At 48.0% G+C, this 19,573-nt stretch overlaps 1 protein-coding gene across 1 annotated transcript in view; it reads left to right on the top strand.

Moving 5' to 3' along the window:
* pcolceb (procollagen C-endopeptidase enhancer b) overlaps positions 1–19,573 on the top strand; it is a 112,938-nt gene that overhangs the window by 55,081 nt on the left and 38,284 nt on the right. The window contains exons 2-4 of the mRNA XM_084311793.1: positions 4,898–5,006; positions 5,494–5,752; positions 16,879–17,003. Coding sequence (XP_084167919.1) covers positions 4,898–5,006; positions 5,494–5,752; positions 16,879–17,003 — 493 coding nt within the window. The remainder of the gene's footprint in view (positions 1–4,897; positions 5,007–5,493; positions 5,753–16,878; positions 17,004–19,573) is intronic.

The raw sequence follows: 19,573 nt of genomic DNA, 5'->3' as shown, positions 1-19,573 counted from the left end.
GATTTAAGTGTCCCAAGTGGCATTGCTTCGGATTTGGAAAAGTAAATTTTGTACCCCGAGAAGGTTCCAAATGTGGAGATCATGCGGGTTAGGCATGGGATAGAAGAGTCAGGTTTAGATATGAAGATCAGTACGTCGTCCGCGTAAAGAGTGATTTTGTATTCCCTCTCGCCCACTCTAATACCTGAGATCTCGGCTGACTGCCTTATGGCCTGAGCGAGTGGTTCTATGGCCATGTCAAATAGTAAAGGGCTAAGAGGATCCCCTTGGGGGTTCCACCGTTGTAGAGGAAAGTTGTTAGACCTAAGCCCGTTAGTCAGGACCGCCGACATCCGTGAGTTGTAAATAACCTTGACCCAGTCAATAAAAGTGTCTCCTAGGCCAAATTCAGCGAGGGTTAGAAAAAAATACGGCCATTCTTCACGGTTGAATGCCTTCTCCGCGTCGAGAGACAGAACCACCGCGGAGTGGTCTGTCTCACGAGTCATTTGGATGATATTAAGGAGCCGTCTTATGTTGTCGGTAGAGTTCCTACCCTTAATAAAACCAGTCTGATCTTCGTTAATAATAAAAGGGAGTACTTTTTCTAGGCGCATGGACAGGATCTTGGAGAGCAATTTTTGGTCCGAATTAAGTAGGGCTATAGGCCTATAGGAGGCACACTTTTCAGGGCATTTACCCTTCTTAAGGAGAAGGCAAATATTAGCTTCCCGTAGGGACTGGGGTAATATCCCCACCTCAGAGGAGTGATTACACATTGCCAGCAGGGGATCCAAAAGAATATGACCGAATTCCTTATAGAACTCGCATCCGAAATCATCCAAGCCCAGAGCCTTACCAGATGGCATAGCCTTAAGGGGCGCCCAGAGCTTCTTCCTTCGTAATTGGGGCATTAAGGAGCAAGTTCTGATCCTTCGATACCTTAGGGAGGTGCAAGTCAGCGAAAAAAGCTTGCATGTCAGAGAGAGCACCGTCGGGTCGTTCGGTCCTATAGAGTTGGGCGTAGAAAGAGGCAAACTCTTTTGAATAGTTTTGGTGTCAAAGGACTTGATCCCGTTGGAGTCCGAGATTGAGGCTATTATTTGGGTGTCAGCCCTTTTTTTTGCCAAGTTAGCTAGGCACCTACCAGGCTTGTCACAATGTTCGTACATTCTCTGTTTGGCAAATTTAAGAGATTATTCGACGTCCTGGATCAAAAGAGTGTTTAACGTGGTTCTGGTGGCCGTAAGCTCTATAAGCACAGCCGGGGCTGGGTTTGAAACATGTTGATTCTCAAGGTCGGCTAGTTTGGATTCAAGAAGTTTGCATTGTTCATTTTCTTGCGTTTCTTGGATGATACGTAAGACATAATCAGTCCGCGAGAAAATACCTTGGATGTTTCCCAGAGCAGAGATGGGTTATCCGTAGAATGCAAGTTAATTGAGTAGAACATTTTTAATTCCGATTCGAAATAGGAGACACACATATCATCCTTGAGGAGGTATGGGTTGAGGCGCCAACGCCTCGACAGCGCCCTCTCTTCAGACAGGGAGTAGACCAGATATATAGGGGCGTGATCCGATAAAACAATACTTCCGATTGTGCAGGACGATACTAGAAAGAGCTTAGAGGAAGGGATGAAGAAATAGTCTATTCTACTGTTAACAGAGTGTGTTGTTGACTGGCTTGTGTAGTATCTTAATAGAAGAGACAGTGGTAGTGCTCAGTTGTGCTTTATTCACAGTTTGGTATTCATACAGGTAAACAGTGAAACCGCAGCCAGTCCATCTGGCTGCTACCTTATTCTGACACAGAGCGCTCCGGGGCGCCTCTGGTTCACGTAACAGTAACCAATGATAAGCAAGACACGTGACACCTTAACATCAGGGGAGTTGTAGTCCTACACTACACTACACTCCTCCCCTACCCTGATTCCTGAGATTACAGATCTAATCTGTCTGGGGGTTTTGCATTTCGTTTTGGTCTACTACTTCCCCTGACCTGAGGACCATCAGGCCCTAGTATTACTCGCTCTTCCGTTTCGTGGTAACTTAGTTGACACCATTTGATTCACATGTCTTTTACATACTTTGTTCTCCTCTTCTAATTCCATCTGCTGATATGCCTGTGTCAAATCTAGCTTTGTAAAATGTTTCCCTCCTGCCAACTTGGCAAATAAGTCTTGTGTTCTGGGAAGAGGATACTGATCTACATCCAGAAATGGATTTACTGTTTCTTTGTAGTCCCCACATATGCGAACCGTGTTGTCTCTCTTTGGAATATTCACTATGGGTGCTGCCCACTCACTGTGTGGCACTGGAGAAATAACCCCTTGCTTCTCCAAGTCATCTAGCTGTTTGTTTACCGCTTCCCTCAAAGCATAAGGAACAGACCTAGCTTTGCAAAACCTAGGTTTTGCATGTGGGGACACATACATTTTAGCCTTAACCCCTGTCACTTTACCCAAACCATTGCCAAATACCTGCGTATATGTCTGACACAGGGACTCCACCGGATCCCCTATCCTGTTGACCTTAGACCAGTCTAGGTTTAATGGTCTTATCCAATTACGACCCATGAGTGCAGGACCCCGCCCCCTGGCTACCACTAAGGGTAACTGCAACTTCTGTTCCCCACTCTCAACTGTGACCATTATCTTCCCCATTAGCTCCAATGGCTCATCTGTGTACGTTTTCAACTTAGTCATACATGGAAGTAATGTTACATTTTTTAACTTGGCATGGTACATACTCTCTGATATGACTGACAACGCGGCACCTGTATCCACCTCCATACATATTTTCTGATCATTACATTTCACAAACACATTGTATGGTTTCTCATACTCACAATCCATATTAGGTTGGACTGTATACAGTCCCATTTGAGTCTGTTCCTCTGAACCGGACCCATACTCTGCCTGTTCATGTTCAGTCTCTGAGATCATGTTGACTCCTCCTCCTCGCCCGCCTCTGTGCTGGGCCGCACGCGTTGCTCTCCCTCGCTGATCTTGTCCGTTGAATTGGCCCCTCTTCCTGCAAGCCCTCTCCAGATGCCCCGTCGTCTTGCAAAACCGACACTGGAAATCCTTGTAGCGACAATCTCCCGCCGAATGTCCTCTCCCGTTGCAGCGGTTACATTCCGACGCATTGCCGCTCCTCTGCTCTGTTCCTGCTCCCGGTGGTCGCCGTCCTCCCGTAGCGCCTTCCCGTTGTCCTCCCGTCATCTCCACTCTGTCGGTTCTGAACTGCGGCTCTGGCACAAACCTTTTCATGCTGACCACGGTGCATTCATAGTTGTTGGTGATCCCCAGCGTCTTGGTCCACGCTAGGACCCTGTCACAAGCTGCATTCAGCAGCTTACTGCGCAGATTGTTACTTGTGATACCGCAGATAAACTGGTCACGAAGCTGCTCTTCCATTGATGTTCCAAACACACACCAAGAAGCCAATTCTTTCAATGCCGCCACATATTCCGTGAGCGATTCACCAGAGAGCTGTTTGCGATTTCTGAACGTATACCTCTCTGCTAGCACATTCTTCTTCGGTGAAAAATAGGCTCTCACTGCCGTTAACAAGTCCTTCAAGTCCACGTCGCCTGGCCTGTCCGGTGCCACCAAATCCTTGAGCAATGTAAACGTTTTAGCTCCTACCACGGAGAGAAACACAGCCCTTTGCCGGCCTGCCGCTATGTTGTTTGCGATGAAAAACTGCTGAAGTCTCTCTTCATATGCTTCAAATGTCTCTATCGTCTCATCAAACACCAGTCCCGTTTCTAGACTGTACAGCGCCATTCCTTTTTGCACTTCCCCGCCACGAGTTTCAAGAGAAAATAAACGTGGAAGCTAGCTTGACTATTATTCTTTCTTCGGCTACAAGCCTACAACCTCTATTTCCGAGGTGGACACAAACGTGTGTTTTCCTTTATCCTCGTCGCCACTGTAGTATCTTAATAGAAGAGACCGTGGTAGTGCTCAGTTGTGCTTTATTCACAGTTTGGTATTCATACAGGTAAACAGTGAAACCGCAGCCAGTCCATCTGGCTGCTACCTTATTCTGACACAGAGCGCTCCGGGGCGTCTCTGGTTCACGTAACAGTAACCAATGATAAGCAAGACACGTGACACCTTAACATCAGGGGAGTTGTAGTACACTACACTACAGCTTGCAGGGTTCAAAGTGAAGCCAAAGTATGTGTTGTGTCTAGCGACAATTTTCTTGTGGTACTGTGCACGTGTGTGTTTGTGTGTGTGTGTGTGTGTGTGTGTGTGTGTTGTGTGTGTGTGTGTGTGTGTGTGTGTGTGTGTGTGTGTGTGTGTGTGTGTGTGTGTGTGTGTGTGTGTGTGTGTGTGTGTGTGTGTGTGTGTGTGTGTGTGTGTGTGTGTGTGTGCATGTTTGTGTATATATGTGTGTGCGTGGGTGTGTTTCTGGATTCGCCACAGTGTCTATATTATCACGCTGACTTGCCTGGCTGGGACAACCTTTACAAAAACACAAACCAAGAGACTTCATTGGTCCCTTCAGAATCAAAGAACAGAGGCAGACTGTGTTGCTGTGGTTTCCAGCGTGTGTGTGTGTGTGTGTGTGTGTGTGTGTGTGTGTGTGTGTGTGTGTGTGTGTGTGTGTGTGTGTGTGTGTGTGTGTGTGTGTGTGTGTGTGTGTGTGTGTGTGTGTGTGTGCGTGCGTGCGTGCGTGCGTGCGTGCGTGCGTGCGTGCGTGCGTGCGTGCGTGTGTGTGCATGCACATGTATGCAGTGGCTCTACTGCAAACCCTTCAATCTCTGCAGTAGCTTAGTGAGCGGTTTCCTCCAGAAAAACAGAGTCGAAAAGTCAGTGGCGTCTGTGTATGAACTCAGTCTCTCTCTCTATCTCTCTCTCTATCTCTCTATCTATCTCTCTTTCTCTCTGTCGTTTTCTCAGGCCAGTCTTCCACTGTGGAGGTCATGTAGTAACAGACTCGGGCTTCGTGGCCAGTGAAGGCTTCCCCAGCAACTACAAGCCCAACAGTAAATGCACCTGGTACCTCACTGTGAGTCCTACTGCTACTACATTCATTGACTTGATTGATTGATTGATTGTAGAAAATACTAGTATGCATGCTAGACACTGGATTACTGGTCTTATATGCTATTTAGATGCTCCTTCCTTCCTCCCTTCCTTCCTACCTACCTTCCCTCTTTCCTTCCTTTCTTCCTTCCTTCGTTCCTTCCATCCTTCCATCCCTCTTTCCTTCCATCCTTCCTTCCCGCTTTCTTTCCTTCCTCCCTTCCTTCCGTCTTTCCTTCCTCCCCTCTTTCCTTCATCCCCTCTTTCCTTCCTTCCTTCCTTCCTTCCTTCCTTCCTTCCTTCCTTCCTTCCTTCCTTCCTTCCTTCCTTCCTTCCTTCCTTCCTTCCTTCCTTCCTTCCTTCCTTCCTTCCTTCCTTCCTTCCTCCTTCCTTCCTTCCTTCCCTCAAACATCTTCCTTCCTTCCCTCCTTCTTGACTTGAGACTCATTATCCATTCATTTATTCACTAGGTCCCGGTGGGTCATGTGGTCATGCTGTCCTTCCGTCTCTTTGACATGGAGGCCGACCCTACCTGTCGCTATGACTACCTGGACGTGTACAACGGCCACTCCCACATAGTGCAGAAGCTGGGCCGGTTCTGTGGGACGTTCCGGCCGGGGGCCATCATTGCCACCTCCAACACCATGATGCTAGAGATGGGCTCCGACAGCAGCCATGGCGGAAGAGGCTTCCTGGCCTACTTCAGCGGTGGAAAGCCTCACGTGGAAGGTGTGAGCACGCACATGCACACGTGCACGCGCGCACACACACACACACACACACACACACACACACACACACACACACACACACACACACACACACTGAAGTATAACTAAACTAGTGCTGTCAATAGATTACTAATTCATCGCACAATTGTCTGTATTTAATCTAGATTAATTTATCAATAAATTAATCGTGATTAATCGCATTTTTCTACTTAAGACCGAAGCTTGTAACAGATATTTACTTGAGTAAAATCATGGAATTAATGTAGAATCAATATACAGTGAATACAGTTTCTCTCCTGTGAAATATAACAAAAGCAGGATAGTCCTAACAGTGTTTATTATTAAGAGTCAGACAGTCGTAACAGTGTTTATTATTGCGAGTCCTAACAGTGTTTATTATTTCATAACTGTATAAAAACGCGAAACATAATAATCAGTCAGCAGCGCTCCACTGCTACCGCAGCCCAACACAAGTGCGTTGGAACAGCAGCCCAACACTACACAAGTTGGTTGCCCGCGCTGCCGCGCTTGCTCTTTGGATTTCATTTGGGACGTGGGACGGCTGCGCTTGCCTGCGCGTGGGGGCGGGGGGGCGCGGCCAATCAGAGAAAAGCCGAACACAAGTTGGTTGCCTTTAATATTCACGCAGCCGGACCAGCACTCTCAGGTTCCCAGGTTTCACAGGTTCTCCTGTGAAATACAAATGTTCAACAAAACCATCAACATTGACTCAGCTTTAAAGACCTCTTTCTTATATCCGCGGCGCTAACAGAAATAAAAAAACCCAGGCCTATGTTAAAGTGCAGATTGGCTTAGAGGACGATAATGTCTTGTATTTACATTTACATTTAGTCATTTAGCTGACGCTTTTATCCAAAGCGACTTACAAGTTCTGTACGACAAGCCATCAGGAAGAGCACAACTCTATCAGCTGAGTAACAATGTTCATCAAAGTGTTGAGTGCTACAGTGTAGGTTAGTTTATTAGGACAAGTGCATGACAGTATGGTTAGTTAGGGTTAGATTTTTTATTTTTTATTTTTTTTAATTCAGATAATGGTTGAATAAGTGCGTCTTTAGTCGACGGCGAAAGATTGGACGTGTTTCGGCTGTCCTAACTGGGGTGGGTAGTTCATTCCACCATTGTGGGGCAAGGACTGAGAATAGGCGACTTCTCTTTGATGACCCTCCCGGAGCTTGGATAGGAGTAGGTCTGAGGCGGCCAGAAGATGCAGAGCGTAGGGGTCTTGAGGGTGTGTAGTTAGAGACCATTGACCGGAGGTAGGCGGGAGCAGTTCCCTTTGCCGCACGGTATGCTAGGTCGAGGGCCTTGAAGCGGATTCGTGCAGCAATGGGGAGCCAGTGCAGGTCCCTAAGAAGTGGGGTGACATGGGCCGACTTCGGTAGGTTTGAGATCAGGCGGGCCGCTGCGTTCTGAATGAGTTGAAGAGGCTTAGTGGCAGTGGCCGGGAGGCCAGCGAGCAGTGCGTTGCAGTAGTCGAGGCGGGAGATGACTGTTGATTGGACGAGGAGTTGGGTGGCTTCTTTTGTCAGGAAGGGGCGTATCCTTCTGACGTTGCTCAGGAGGAATCGGCAGGTTCTGGTTGTCGCTGCGATGTGAGCAGAGAAGTTCAACTGGTCGTCGAGGACAACACCAAGGTTCTTGGCGGTCGGGGACGCGGTCACAGCTGCATTCTCGACTGTGATGGAAAGGTCGGTCAGGGGGGAGGATTTGGCCGGCAGGTGGAGCAATTCTGTTTTGCTTAGGTTCAGTTTGAGGTGGTTGGTCGTCATCCAGGCGGAGATGTCGGACAGACAGGCCGAGATCCGCTCAGAGACGTGGATATCTGAGGGAGGGAAGGAGAGGAAGAGTTGAGTATCGTCGGCATAACAGTGGTAGGAGAAGCCATGAGACGTGATAATGTTACCCAGTGATTTAGTGTAGAGGGAGAAGAGAAGGGGTCCTAAAACCGAGCCCTGGGGGACACCCGTCCGCAGGGGGCGGGTGGCCGACAGGGTCCCTCTCCATGACACTTGGTAGGAGCGGTCATTGAGGTATGATGACAACCATGTCAGCGCAGAGCCAGCCACTCCCATTCCTGCGAGGGCCGCGAGGAGGATCTGGTGGTTGACTGTGTCGAAGGCTGCAGATAGATCTAGGAGAATCAGGACAGAGGAGAGGCCTTTCGCTTTTGCTAAGTGAAGTGCCTCTGTGACCGCAATGAGGGCTGTCTCTGTGGAGTGACCAGTCCTGAAGCCTGACTGATTAGGGTCTAGGAGGTCATTCTGTAAGAGATAAGCAGTAAGTTGGTTGGATACAGCACGTTCAAGTGTTTTAGAAAGGAAGGAGAGAAGAGAGACAGGACGGTAGTTGCCTATGACGGTAGGGTTCAGGGATGGTTTTTTTATGAGGGGCGTGACTCTGGCTTGTTTTAGGGAGGTGGGGACCACCCCCGAGTTGAGTGAGGAGTTGATGGTTGCAGTTAGGAATGGGAGGATGTCTGGTGCTATGGTCTGGAGGAGTGGGGAAGGTAGCCGGTCCAGCTGGCATGTAGTCGGACGGTTCGACGTTACCAGTGTCAGGGTCTCGGCTTCTGTAATGGGAGAGAAAGATGACAGAGTGAAGGATGAGGTTCTCGATTCAGCATTTGGAATGGGTGGGGGTTGGGAGAAGGAGCTGCGGATGTTCTCCACTTTTTCCTCAAAGAAGATCGCAAAGTCTTCGGCAGAGAAAGATGAGGGAGGGGGGGGTGGGGGGGGAGTGAGGAGGGAGGACATGGTAGCATGCAGTTTGCGAAGATTCTTGGCAGAGGCCTCGATCCTATGGTGAAAGAAAGAAGCTTTGGCATTAGTAATGGTTTTGGAGAATGTTAACAAGAGGTTGTGATATGTGTCGATGTCAGCAGTGAGGCGTGACTTTCTATACTTCCTTTCAGCTGCTCTCAGGACCTGTCTTTGTTCTCTCACTGGATCTGTCAGCCATGGACTGGGTGGGGAACGGCGGGCAGGTTTCTCAACGAGGGGACAGAGCTTGTCGAAGGAGGTTGCAAGGGCTGAGAGGAGGGTGGAGGTTGCCATCTCTGTGGAGAGAGCAGAGAAGGTGTCACTCAAAGGTAGAGTGGATAGTATGTCAGAGGAGAGGGTGGAGGGGGATAGGGAGTATGAACTACCAGTAATATAAATCATATTAACAACAAAAATGTGTTCCATCTAGCGATGCCCCGATTGATCGGCCAGCGATCGGTATCGGCCGATATTCACTAAAATAGCTGGATCGGGTTTTAAAAAAAAGAGAAAAAAAACATTTTATATAATATAATAATAAATTAAATAAGAAATAACAATTCAGTACATTTATATCTATGTGTTAATTTGTTACATATACAAGTTAGGAAAGTAATGTTTTAAGTCAAGCCTGATGTTGCCTTGCACAAAAGAATGATCCCAGTCTCTTCCACACAGTGAGGCATACGGTTTATTAATTGAACAATGGGTATTTACATTACATTTAGTCATTTAGCTGACTCTTTTATCCAAAGCAACTTACAAGTTCTGTACGACAAGTCATCAGGAAGGGCACAACTCTATCAGCTGAGTAACAATGTTGGTTACAATGTTGGTGCTACAGTGTAGGTTATAGTATATTAGGACAAGTGCATGACAGTAAGAGTAACGTTAGGTTATGTATATAACCAAGTTCTGTCAATACTAGTGACGCTCAGCGTCATATTGCATATATCTCGCATCAGCGTATATACACTGAATAAATTTCAAAATGTACCTTTATATGCCAGCATTCATCTGACCACACCCCCATCCGCTTACCTACATAAGCAGGGGTGGTGCCACACACTCATCTCCTTCCCAACAAATTTCACCACAATGAAAAATCAAGGGCCGCAGCGGCGTCTAGACGCTGAGCGTCACTAGTATTGACAGAACTTGGTTATATACATAACCTAACGTTCTGTTTCATACTAGCTCCGCTCAGCGTCATATTGCATAGCAGGAGCTGAGCGGGAGCTAGAAGCTCGACAAATGTACCCCGCTGAGGCCCCCCACAACCATCAGATCAGGGAGGACCGAGCCCCCCCGACCCCCCCCTAATGGAGGGCACCCCCCCTATTGGGGGATCACGGGAGGGCGACGGACCCGACCGTGCGAAGAGGCACTCAAGCAACTCAATGCACAGGGTGAGCAGACCGTGGCTTGACCCCACGACTACACACACGCACAACCCGCATGCCACCCGGGAACGAACGGAGGAAACAACCTCGTTACTGCCCCCAGAATCACGGGGTCAAGGGCAAACCCAACCCCGTGGCAAGGCCGTAGCAGCGGAGCGCGAAGGAAGACCCAGACCCACCAAAGGGACTGGACCCCCTGGAACGGGTGCCCGGAGAAGTCCATGATGCCAGCATCAAGACCCCACCAGGTCATCAGTGACCCCGCCCCCCACATCGCCAGCGTATTCGGACAAAGGCCCCTCAGCCGAGCGGGCCCTGTCCCCCCAATAGTCCACCGCCTGGCACACTGACCCTGCAGAACAGGCATTCAGCATGGCCGTAAGCACACAAAAAAGGTTAACCAACGGAAGCAGGCAGCGCACCGGGGAAAAACCAGGCAACAGGCTGTTAACCCGAGCCTGGAGACTGCGGACGACAGCTGAACACATCCGCCCCGGCAGAAGGGGCGTATGCTGGCGTTGTTGCATGACCGAGCCTCCATTTAAAAAAAACCCACCCAGAGGGGTTGAGGCAGAGAAGGCTGACACGATTGGCAGACGTCATGAACGTGCGGGGGCACCCTCAACCGGGTAACCCGGGAGTTGACACTGCTCCAACACACCAGGGAATCAACCACCTTGGTGTCACCCAATGCGGTGGTTGTTCCTATAAAACTCCAAAACACACCTGCGGGTATACACCGGCTATACCGCAGTACAAGTGTTTCAGTTTTCAAAAAAGGGTTAACCCAGGCCTACGGGTCGACGAAACATGACTTCGGACCGGGCCCGGCGATACGGGAAGCACAGGGTCACCAGAGGAGGTCAAAGACCACCCCAACAGGCCCCTCTTCGCCATGCGTGAGAGAGGAGTGAAAAGAATGGAGAACCAGCCCCAAGCACACCGTACTTGGTATTCCCAGGCGGTCTCCCAACCAAGTACTAACCAGGACCAACCTGTGTAGCGGCCGAGATCTGACGAGATCGAGCGTGTACAGGTTGGCATGGCCGTAAGCCATTACGACAGTGCAGAGTACAAAATTTACCCAACCAGGGCCTCCATAGCGCTTAACCCTGTGACACCCGGACCAACCTGGCATTTTTCCCCCTGAAAAAGCCCAAGTCCCTCAGGGTACCAGAACAGCAGATCTGCATCCCCGGCGGACAACGGGTTCAACTGATCCGGACCAGCGTGACCAGAACCAGTCCCGTGCCCTAACCACGCCGACATGCCTACTCCAGGAGAAGGGGCAGATATGCGTGTTGATCTTAAACATGAAAAGAAGGCGCCACCCAGACGTTCGGGGCGAACCGCGCCCGGTGGCCCACCCCCAGGGCGTGAGACCCCTCTACATATGTTCAGATCCATTCCGTCATCATCCCCCAGATATGAACGTGAATCCGTCGACAACCAAAACAGGTTGTCGGAAGAGGAAAAACCTCCATCCCAGTTACTTTATAAAAACGCCGTTTTAACCTCAAGCAACCAAGGCGTGCCAGTCAGTCGCCTGATTACAGAACACCCCGAGCTAGCACTATGCGTGCGTCGGGACACAACCACATCAATGAACAGGCTATTTAGACCTGTCATTGAATCCCCAAGGCGCCCAGGGGAATGACAAGAGGGGTGTGATACTTCCTAACTCCAACTCTTTTAAAAGAAAAGAAGGAAGCACCAACAGTATGTATCCCAGTCTACAGCCGGGGGTAAAATTTTTTCACATTTTTACACCCCACCACCCTCCCATAATAGGAAGGAAACGGAAATCCCCAGAGAGACTTCCCACGCGAGCTGTACAGATTGAAAAGAATATATTGCACCTTGAGCCATGTAAAAGTTTGGTTTTAGGGCTCTCCGGGGAGGAGGCACTGAACCCATACACACTCAATAATCGAATTGAATCGAATACACACACAATAGAGTAGGACTCCTTCTTGAGGTTCCACTCACCTTGACAATCTGAGGAGGAGGCTCTGTACTCTGAGGAGGCTCCCTCACATGGAAGGAGAATCCCAACTCACAGAAGGCCCGAATAGGAGCTTCGTGAGGAGGAGCCTTGACCACCCCCTGAAACAGATCCATCATATGGACCTGAACAGCACACGGAAGTCCTACCAACAGAGACGCGCACAGTGACGTACTCTATGGCGGGGGGATTTCTGCGGTGCACACGCCTAATATTCCAGGGCGTGGGACCAGGAAACTCCCCCCCCCCCCCTCACCCTGTAACGTGCCGAACCGCAACGTGACAGGAACCTTGAAGGACAGGTGGGTTTACCCCTGACCAACAGAAAAAAGGGGGAGAAAAGGTTACCAGTTCACCCCTTTACGACCCCACACCCATGATACGATGTAATGACAAAAAAGAATATGACACAGTCATAGTCAGCTCCATGAAGCGTCTAACAGCTTCACACAGCGCATGCGCTAACCTGCTATCTGATTTTTACTAAGGAAAAAACACAGAATAGAGAGGGCCCTCCAAGAGCCCCGGTACCAAACTTACACATGTGCTTCTGTGGCCAGCCCAACCCAGTTGTAGGTCACATGACACACACAACCCATCATCACCTACAAAAAATGGCAAAAACACTCTACAGAGGAACGCTGTTTTTCATAATGAGAGAATACATAATTCTCGATTAGTATCGGCCACAGGCCTTGCTAAGCACACACAAAAAGCGACCAAACAATCTTTTCCTTTAGGAAAATAAAGTTTCTCAAGCAGTGTTAGCACAACCTCAGCAATCAAGCCAAGGGTTACATCATATCCCTACCACACAGTGACACAATGTAGTGTAACAACATGTCTGAGAGGAGGATGAAGAAGTCCCCAGGGAACCGGGGGGAAACACAACCCTCCTACTTTACCCTTAATACGGCCAGTTAAAACAGGAAAACCTGTTAATATGTGAACACACTGTTCATTGTCATTACAGGCTGAGAAAAGAATCATTCTTTACTCATATGTCACTAAGCATAGCTTTATATGTTAGTTTAACCCCCTTAGTTGTGAGTGCACGGTACAAGAACACATATGATGTTTCTCAACACAACAAACCAGATAATTTTCACATCTGTAATAAACAACCCAATTTGCATGGAGAAGCTAAATACCAGTGACAAGACAATTCACACATAACTCGCATCGTATCCTAAATGTAGTGCAGCAACACTTGTTTTGGAAAACATCGTTATTTACAAAACATTTAGAAGGGAAAGCAAGAAGAAGTGCTCAAGGTCTGGTCAGACCTTGCCTACCTTGAGCGCAGATCAAGCGAAACTGCAGTCTCTAACAAGGCACCGTAGTAAACACAGCCGTTCTGTGTTGTCGACCTGGGCAGCGTCGCCGCTCCATCCCGCCGCTACGGTCCCCCTTGTTGACGCAGTCCTTGCCGTCCTGGCTCAGGGCAGGTTCGACGAACATCCTCTGTCAAAGATGACGTCGTAGTCAAGAGTGTTTAAAACATGTTATAATCAAAGCACGTTCAACAGTGTAGCATTAAGCTAACGGCCGCCCTCGGCCGATAGCAGCAAGCTAACCTTTCCTAGCCTAGCCTAGGTAGGCCACAACTAGCACGCAAGCTAACGTTTCCCTAGTGATCACAACAGGCTAGCGCCGCAGCTAACAGCTGACTGGCTAACAGTAGGCCACCACTAGCACGTAAGCTAAGCAGCTATCACCTGAACTTGTACACAATGATATAACAATCACTCAGACAGGCCGCCGTTCTGAAACCCTCCTCACTGTTTAAGAGAGAAGAGAAACTAAATGTTAACACAGTTTTACAACGGTGATTTTACCAACACCCGGCGGGGCCAGCACAATTCCCATCTGGGCCGTAGCTGACTTGAACACAGATCTTCCACTAACGAACATCCATGCCCATATTTCCTCGTGAGGGAATACTCTCATTTGTATATGAAAGACGGGGCCTCACGGTGACAGAGAAACATCCACTCGTCCAGAAAACACAGGGATCACCAGTGTTACTGGTCGTGGCCCACTAGTTAACTATAATGGGCTTCAGACCAAGGTCCTCTGCTGTTGCCTAAGAGGCTTGAACAAAGGACCCTTAATCTGGGGCCGGTGTTCGTAAACATTGTCAGCTAGCCCCCATAGCACTAACAGACAAGTGAAGCTCGCAAGCTAAACATCACTCACCAACCTGGAACCCACCGCTCCTCACAACAGCGGCGCGTCCTACAGTCCAGCTGCCGCTGAAAAGCTTTACCGCAACCAGCCACAGCAAGGAACTGCAGTTGGGAGGCATGCAGCGGCGTGCTGCCAATACGAAAACCGGTGGAGGATTTTTAGAATGATCATCATCTTCCAGACACTCGAGTACGAAGACAATATCGCCGTATTTTCTCGAATATAGTGAGAGATAAAATAAAGATATGATGTCAACGTATCTCCTCGTTCTTCCTTTCCTCAGAGTAAATATTTTTCTCCACGTCAAGTGGGCATATGAGCAACACGTTGCTTGTGATGAAATTTGAGAAGGAGATGAGTGTGTGGCACCACCCCTGCTTATGTAGGTAAGCGGATGGGGGTGTGGCCAGATGAATGCTGGCATATAAAGGTACATTTTTTAATTTGTTCAGTCTATATACGCTGATGCGAGATATATGCAATATGACGCTGAGCGGAGCTAGTATGAAACAGAACAAGTAACAAAACCAAAAACGATCAGTATCGGCAGTGTATCGGCCGATATGGCTCATAGAAGATCGGTGATCGGTGGCAAAAAACGTGATCGGGGCATCCCTAGTTCCATCTTCATGTCAGATGATTTTCAAAAAGGTGCATGAGTCAATGCAAAAAAAGAACAAGCAAAGATACTGCTGAAAGTTCAGAACGTTGAAAATGTTTCACTCCATAGATTAATCTAAATAATTCAAATTAATCTCCAAAATTAAAGCAACTTTGACAGCCCTAAACTAAACATAAACGCACACGCACGCACGCACGCACGCACGCACGCACGCACGCACGCACGCACGCACGCACGCACGCACGCACGCACGCACGCACGCACACACACACACACACACACACACACACACACACACACACACACACACACACACACACACACAAACACACACACATGCAGAGTACACAGAGGCAGTCTGTCCAAGGAGATGCTGCCCACAAATCAAAATACAAGATGTTTTATACCGTATTTCTCCCACGTACATATGCCAGCTGCACAATTTAGCTGAACAGAATGGCCTTCACCTTTTGACATAATGGAGTGGGATCAAACAGATACCAACATGGAGCAGGATGTTCTTAAGCAATGTCACCGTCACCCTACCCAAACCCTGCAGACAGGAAAGGAAGCGCTTTTGAGGCTTGTCCGGTGACTTAAGCCTGGAGACTAGAGAATACTGTTATTTAAGATGAATAAGCATAAATTGAAGGAAAGGGTAAGAGAAATGTAATTGGCTATTACAATACCTAAACATAAACATATACACACAAACACACACACTCATACAGAGTAGGGGTGTAACGGTACACAAAAACCACGGTACGGTACGTACCTTGGTTTTGAAGTCAAGGTTCGGTACGGGTTTAGGCAGTGGGCAAGGTGCAGTGGGCAGTGTGGTGCAGTGGGCAAGGCGCTCACCACGAATACTGGAGACTGGGCTCGAACAGGTACGCCTCCCTGTTCGAGCCCAGCGCTCCACATTGCTTTCAGTTTAGCTGGTCGTCCGCACTAATACACATTGGCAGTATTAGGGGGAGGGAAACTGATGGGTGGGGATTGGGCGTTGTGGACAGCGACTCCTACAGGTCGGTTGGTGCGCCTGCGCAGTAGAATCAGGAAGCGACGGGGGCGGGGCCCCTCCAAAGCCCAGACCCCTGACGCTGAAAGATCGAGCCGCGCAGGTGGAAAGATGCGACTGCTGTTACCTCGAGTATCGGAGGGGACTCGTGCTATGTATGACTTAGTCCACATTGCAGCCGGCTTGTGGGAGGCATGAAACAGCGTTCAAAGACAGGGGAGGGTTGAATTGGACGATACGAAAAATTGGGATGGGAGAAAAAATAGAAAATGGGAGAAAAAGTGGATAAAAAAAAAGGAAATTTTGGCTTTCCATGTTCCACTCAGGGGTGATGTAGTGTGCAGTAACTAATTGTACTTGTAGGGCTGTCAACGAATATTCTATATTGAAATTAATAATCGACTTGTAAACAAATGAAAAAATAATAATAATTATATTAGATTGTGAAAAAAACAGCCCCTGGTGGGCGGTCGTTATAGTGGTTAACATACCGTTGTATTCGTTCGGTACACTACACAGCCGTTCGGTACGGTACGGTACACACTGAAACGGTTCGGTTCGGTACGGATACGTGTACCTTTACACCCCTAATACAGTGTATAGTTTTCATAGATATATGTGGCCAAGATGAGAAGCCCATTGAGCCCTGACACACCACAAGCCGCCTCGGCCAGTCCTTTGTGCCGGTAGCCATCAGGCTCCACAACCGTGGGCACAGACTGCTGCCAAGTGCTGGAGAACTAACGGCTGGAGAACTTGAAAACTGTTAGGACTGTCTCAGTCTTAATATTAAACACGAACTCTGGTGGGTTTGACCATACCATCATCACTATTACTACTGTCTGGTTGAATCCTGCCAGAATCCTGCACTACAGTTATCATTATTGTCACTATCAGCATTTTTACTTTGCCCTTTGTTCTATGTTTCATTATTATTAAAGACCTATACTGCCTGTACCCCCCCCCCGCCCCCATGCTGCTATGACACATTAATAAAGGGACACTTGACTTGACTTGTATATTTGTGTGTCACACACCACATTAAAACAGCTTTTAACCTCCTAGCACAAAATTCTCCTCTGTCTTCTCTCTCCCCACAGAGAACCAGTTCTGTGGAGGCAGGCTGACTAAGGCCCAGGGCTCCGTCAAGACGCCCAACTGGCCCAACTCCGATTACCCAGCAGGCATCAGCTGTTCGTGGCACATCTCTGTGGAACCCAGCAATGTCAGCGGCCAATCACAGTACACCTTGTATCCCTCACCTCTTTCTCTCATTGGCCAGTCAACTCACAGCTTATAACTCAACGTGCTTTCGTTGAGTTGCTTCGAACTATGTGTCTACTAGTAGCTTGTGGAACCTGCGCCTCTGAATCCCTGTCACGTATTTGAGATGCCGTGTGTTCACAATGGTGAACAATTCAGGTCTGTGATCAGTGGTGCAGTGGCAAATTAACAGTAGGTCAAACGCTCCACGCGCGTGCGCGCGTGCGCGCGCATGCACAGTTTTTTTTGGCTGCTCTCGTCCTGCAGCTGGATACTATTGCCTCACAGCGCGGCCGTCAGCGCGCGGCCCAGAGAGCGCCGCTGGCTCTGCGGCTCTGCAGCTGCATGCTTCTCCGGGAGTCCGGTTGGATAATGCCATGTAAAAAGCGATTGCGCGTACTTCAGCCTCAGTGACCGAGGTATAACGCCGTTATACCGAGTTATACCAGCACTGCACCACTGTCTGTGATGCACGCCAACAAGGTTGGACGAGTGAATACACAGTCCCTTATACCTTCATAGAAAAATCCCACAATTAACTCTGTCTCGCTTTTCTCTATCAAAACGCTCCTTGTACAAGTATCGCAGAGAAATTTCAAAGGTACTCACAGTTGCACGAGGGTTTCGAACAGACAAGCGCTAAGGTTTGAAAGCTCGGCGTTGCTAATAAACATTTAAAATATTTTTTAGAAACTGGTCAACGCGGCTTTATTTCCGGCGATTCCGGTGATCACAGCGCAGGCGCATCAGGCACCCAAAGCCGGAAATAAAGCCGTTTTGAGCCGTGTTGACCAGTTTCTAAAAGTTATATAAAATGTTTATTAGCAACGCCGAGCTTTCAAACCCTAGCGTTTGTCTGTCCGAAACCCTTGTGCAACTGTGAGTACCTTTGAAATGTCTTTGCGACACCTGTACGACAAGCGTTTTGATAGAGAAAAGCGAGACAGACTTAATTAATTGTAGGATTTTTCAATGGTCGTATAAGGGACTGTGTATTCACTCGGTGCATCACAGTCCCGAAAGGGGCTAGCCACCGCCAGGCTCTAGGTTAGTCCAGTCCAGGTGTGTTGAATCAGGTGTGTTGGTAGTACTGTGCTGGAGGAAGAGGAATGAAAACAGTGGTTAACGAGGCCCCATCACTAGGAAACACGGTGGAAGCCTCCCCTCGAACCCCTCGTATACAGTGTATGATGTGTGTTTGCTCGCGCGCATGTGTTCGCTTACGGGCAGGCTGCTTGCATGTGTGCCCACCTGACTGTGGCCTTGTGACGTGAATGAAGTATGAATGAAAGACCCCATTGAAGAACCGGGGTGTGTTCATGTGTGCCATGCGATTGAAAGAGAGAGAGGGAGAGAGGAGGAAGAGAGAGAGGAGGAAGAGAGGGAGTAAAAGCAACTCTGTATTTCAGAAGTCAGACCCTCCCTTCTCCATTACCCCTTACTGTACCTCTGCTTTCTTAAACTATTGGTCTGGGGGCCCAGAATCGGTCATACGCCCGTCTATTAGGGGCGGGAATCACCAGAGGCCTCACGATACGATACTATCACGATACTTGAGTCACGATACGATAGTATTGCGATACTAAATATATTGCGATATGCTGAGTATTGCGATATTAATATTGCGATATATTGCGATTGATTACCTTTTTTCAACTGCAAAGTAAAACTTTGTCAACGTGTTTTATCTAATAAAAGAGAGTCTGTTCCTCTCACTTCAATCATTTATATTGCAGAACATGGTATTTTCTCAAGCAGACAGATGTCAACACTGTAATCTGTGTTGCATGTACCTGACAAACTGAACTGTTTGTATTACAGTCATATTCCAACTTAACTGAATGCACACGTGTGCGTGTGTGGACGACTGTACTATTACAGGTATTGAAATGAACAATGCAAAAAATGCTTATACAAATATATATATTTTTTTATTATAAATAAATAAATAATTAAATATCGATACTTGGCGTCCCTGTATCGATACAGTATCGCCACGCAAAGTATCGCGATACGATACTACTACGTATTGATATTTTTCCCCACCACTACCGTCTATGGTTGGTCCCCCAGTCATTAGAGGAACACACCAACATTATGTAAATTGTGCTTAAAGTGTTTTCCAGAATCAGGTAGATATCAAGATGGATACCAATTTCCGATCTGTGCGTTCAGTAGAAAACTGTCTGGCTGCAAGCTAGCCTAGCTTAGCACAAATCAATGGAAGCGGATACGGATTCGGCTAGCGCTAGCCTATAGCTTAAAACTCCGGGAGAGGTGTTTTTGGCCCAACAGCTAGGCTAGCTGAAAGGAAATTGGTATCTATCTTCTTGTCTGACTCTGAAGATGACGGTAAGCGCATTTCCAATAATGTTGGCGTGTTCCTTTTTAAAAGGGATTACCAGTATTGTTGTGAAGGGCCAGATTAAAGTTGAGAATCTACATTTATTGTTTTATATACTTTGTATATTATTTATATATACACGGTATATCCCTTTACCTACGTTCAAACCAGAGTAATATTCGCTCTCT

The sequence above is a fragment of the Notolepis coatsorum genome (assembly GCF_963971535.1).
Source record: "Notolepis coatsorum genome assembly, chromosome: 4".
NCBI classification, from domain to species: Eukaryota; Metazoa; Chordata; class Actinopteri; order Aulopiformes; family Paralepididae; genus Notolepis; species Notolepis coatsorum.
This window is presented reverse-complemented; position numbering and strand designations above follow the sequence as displayed.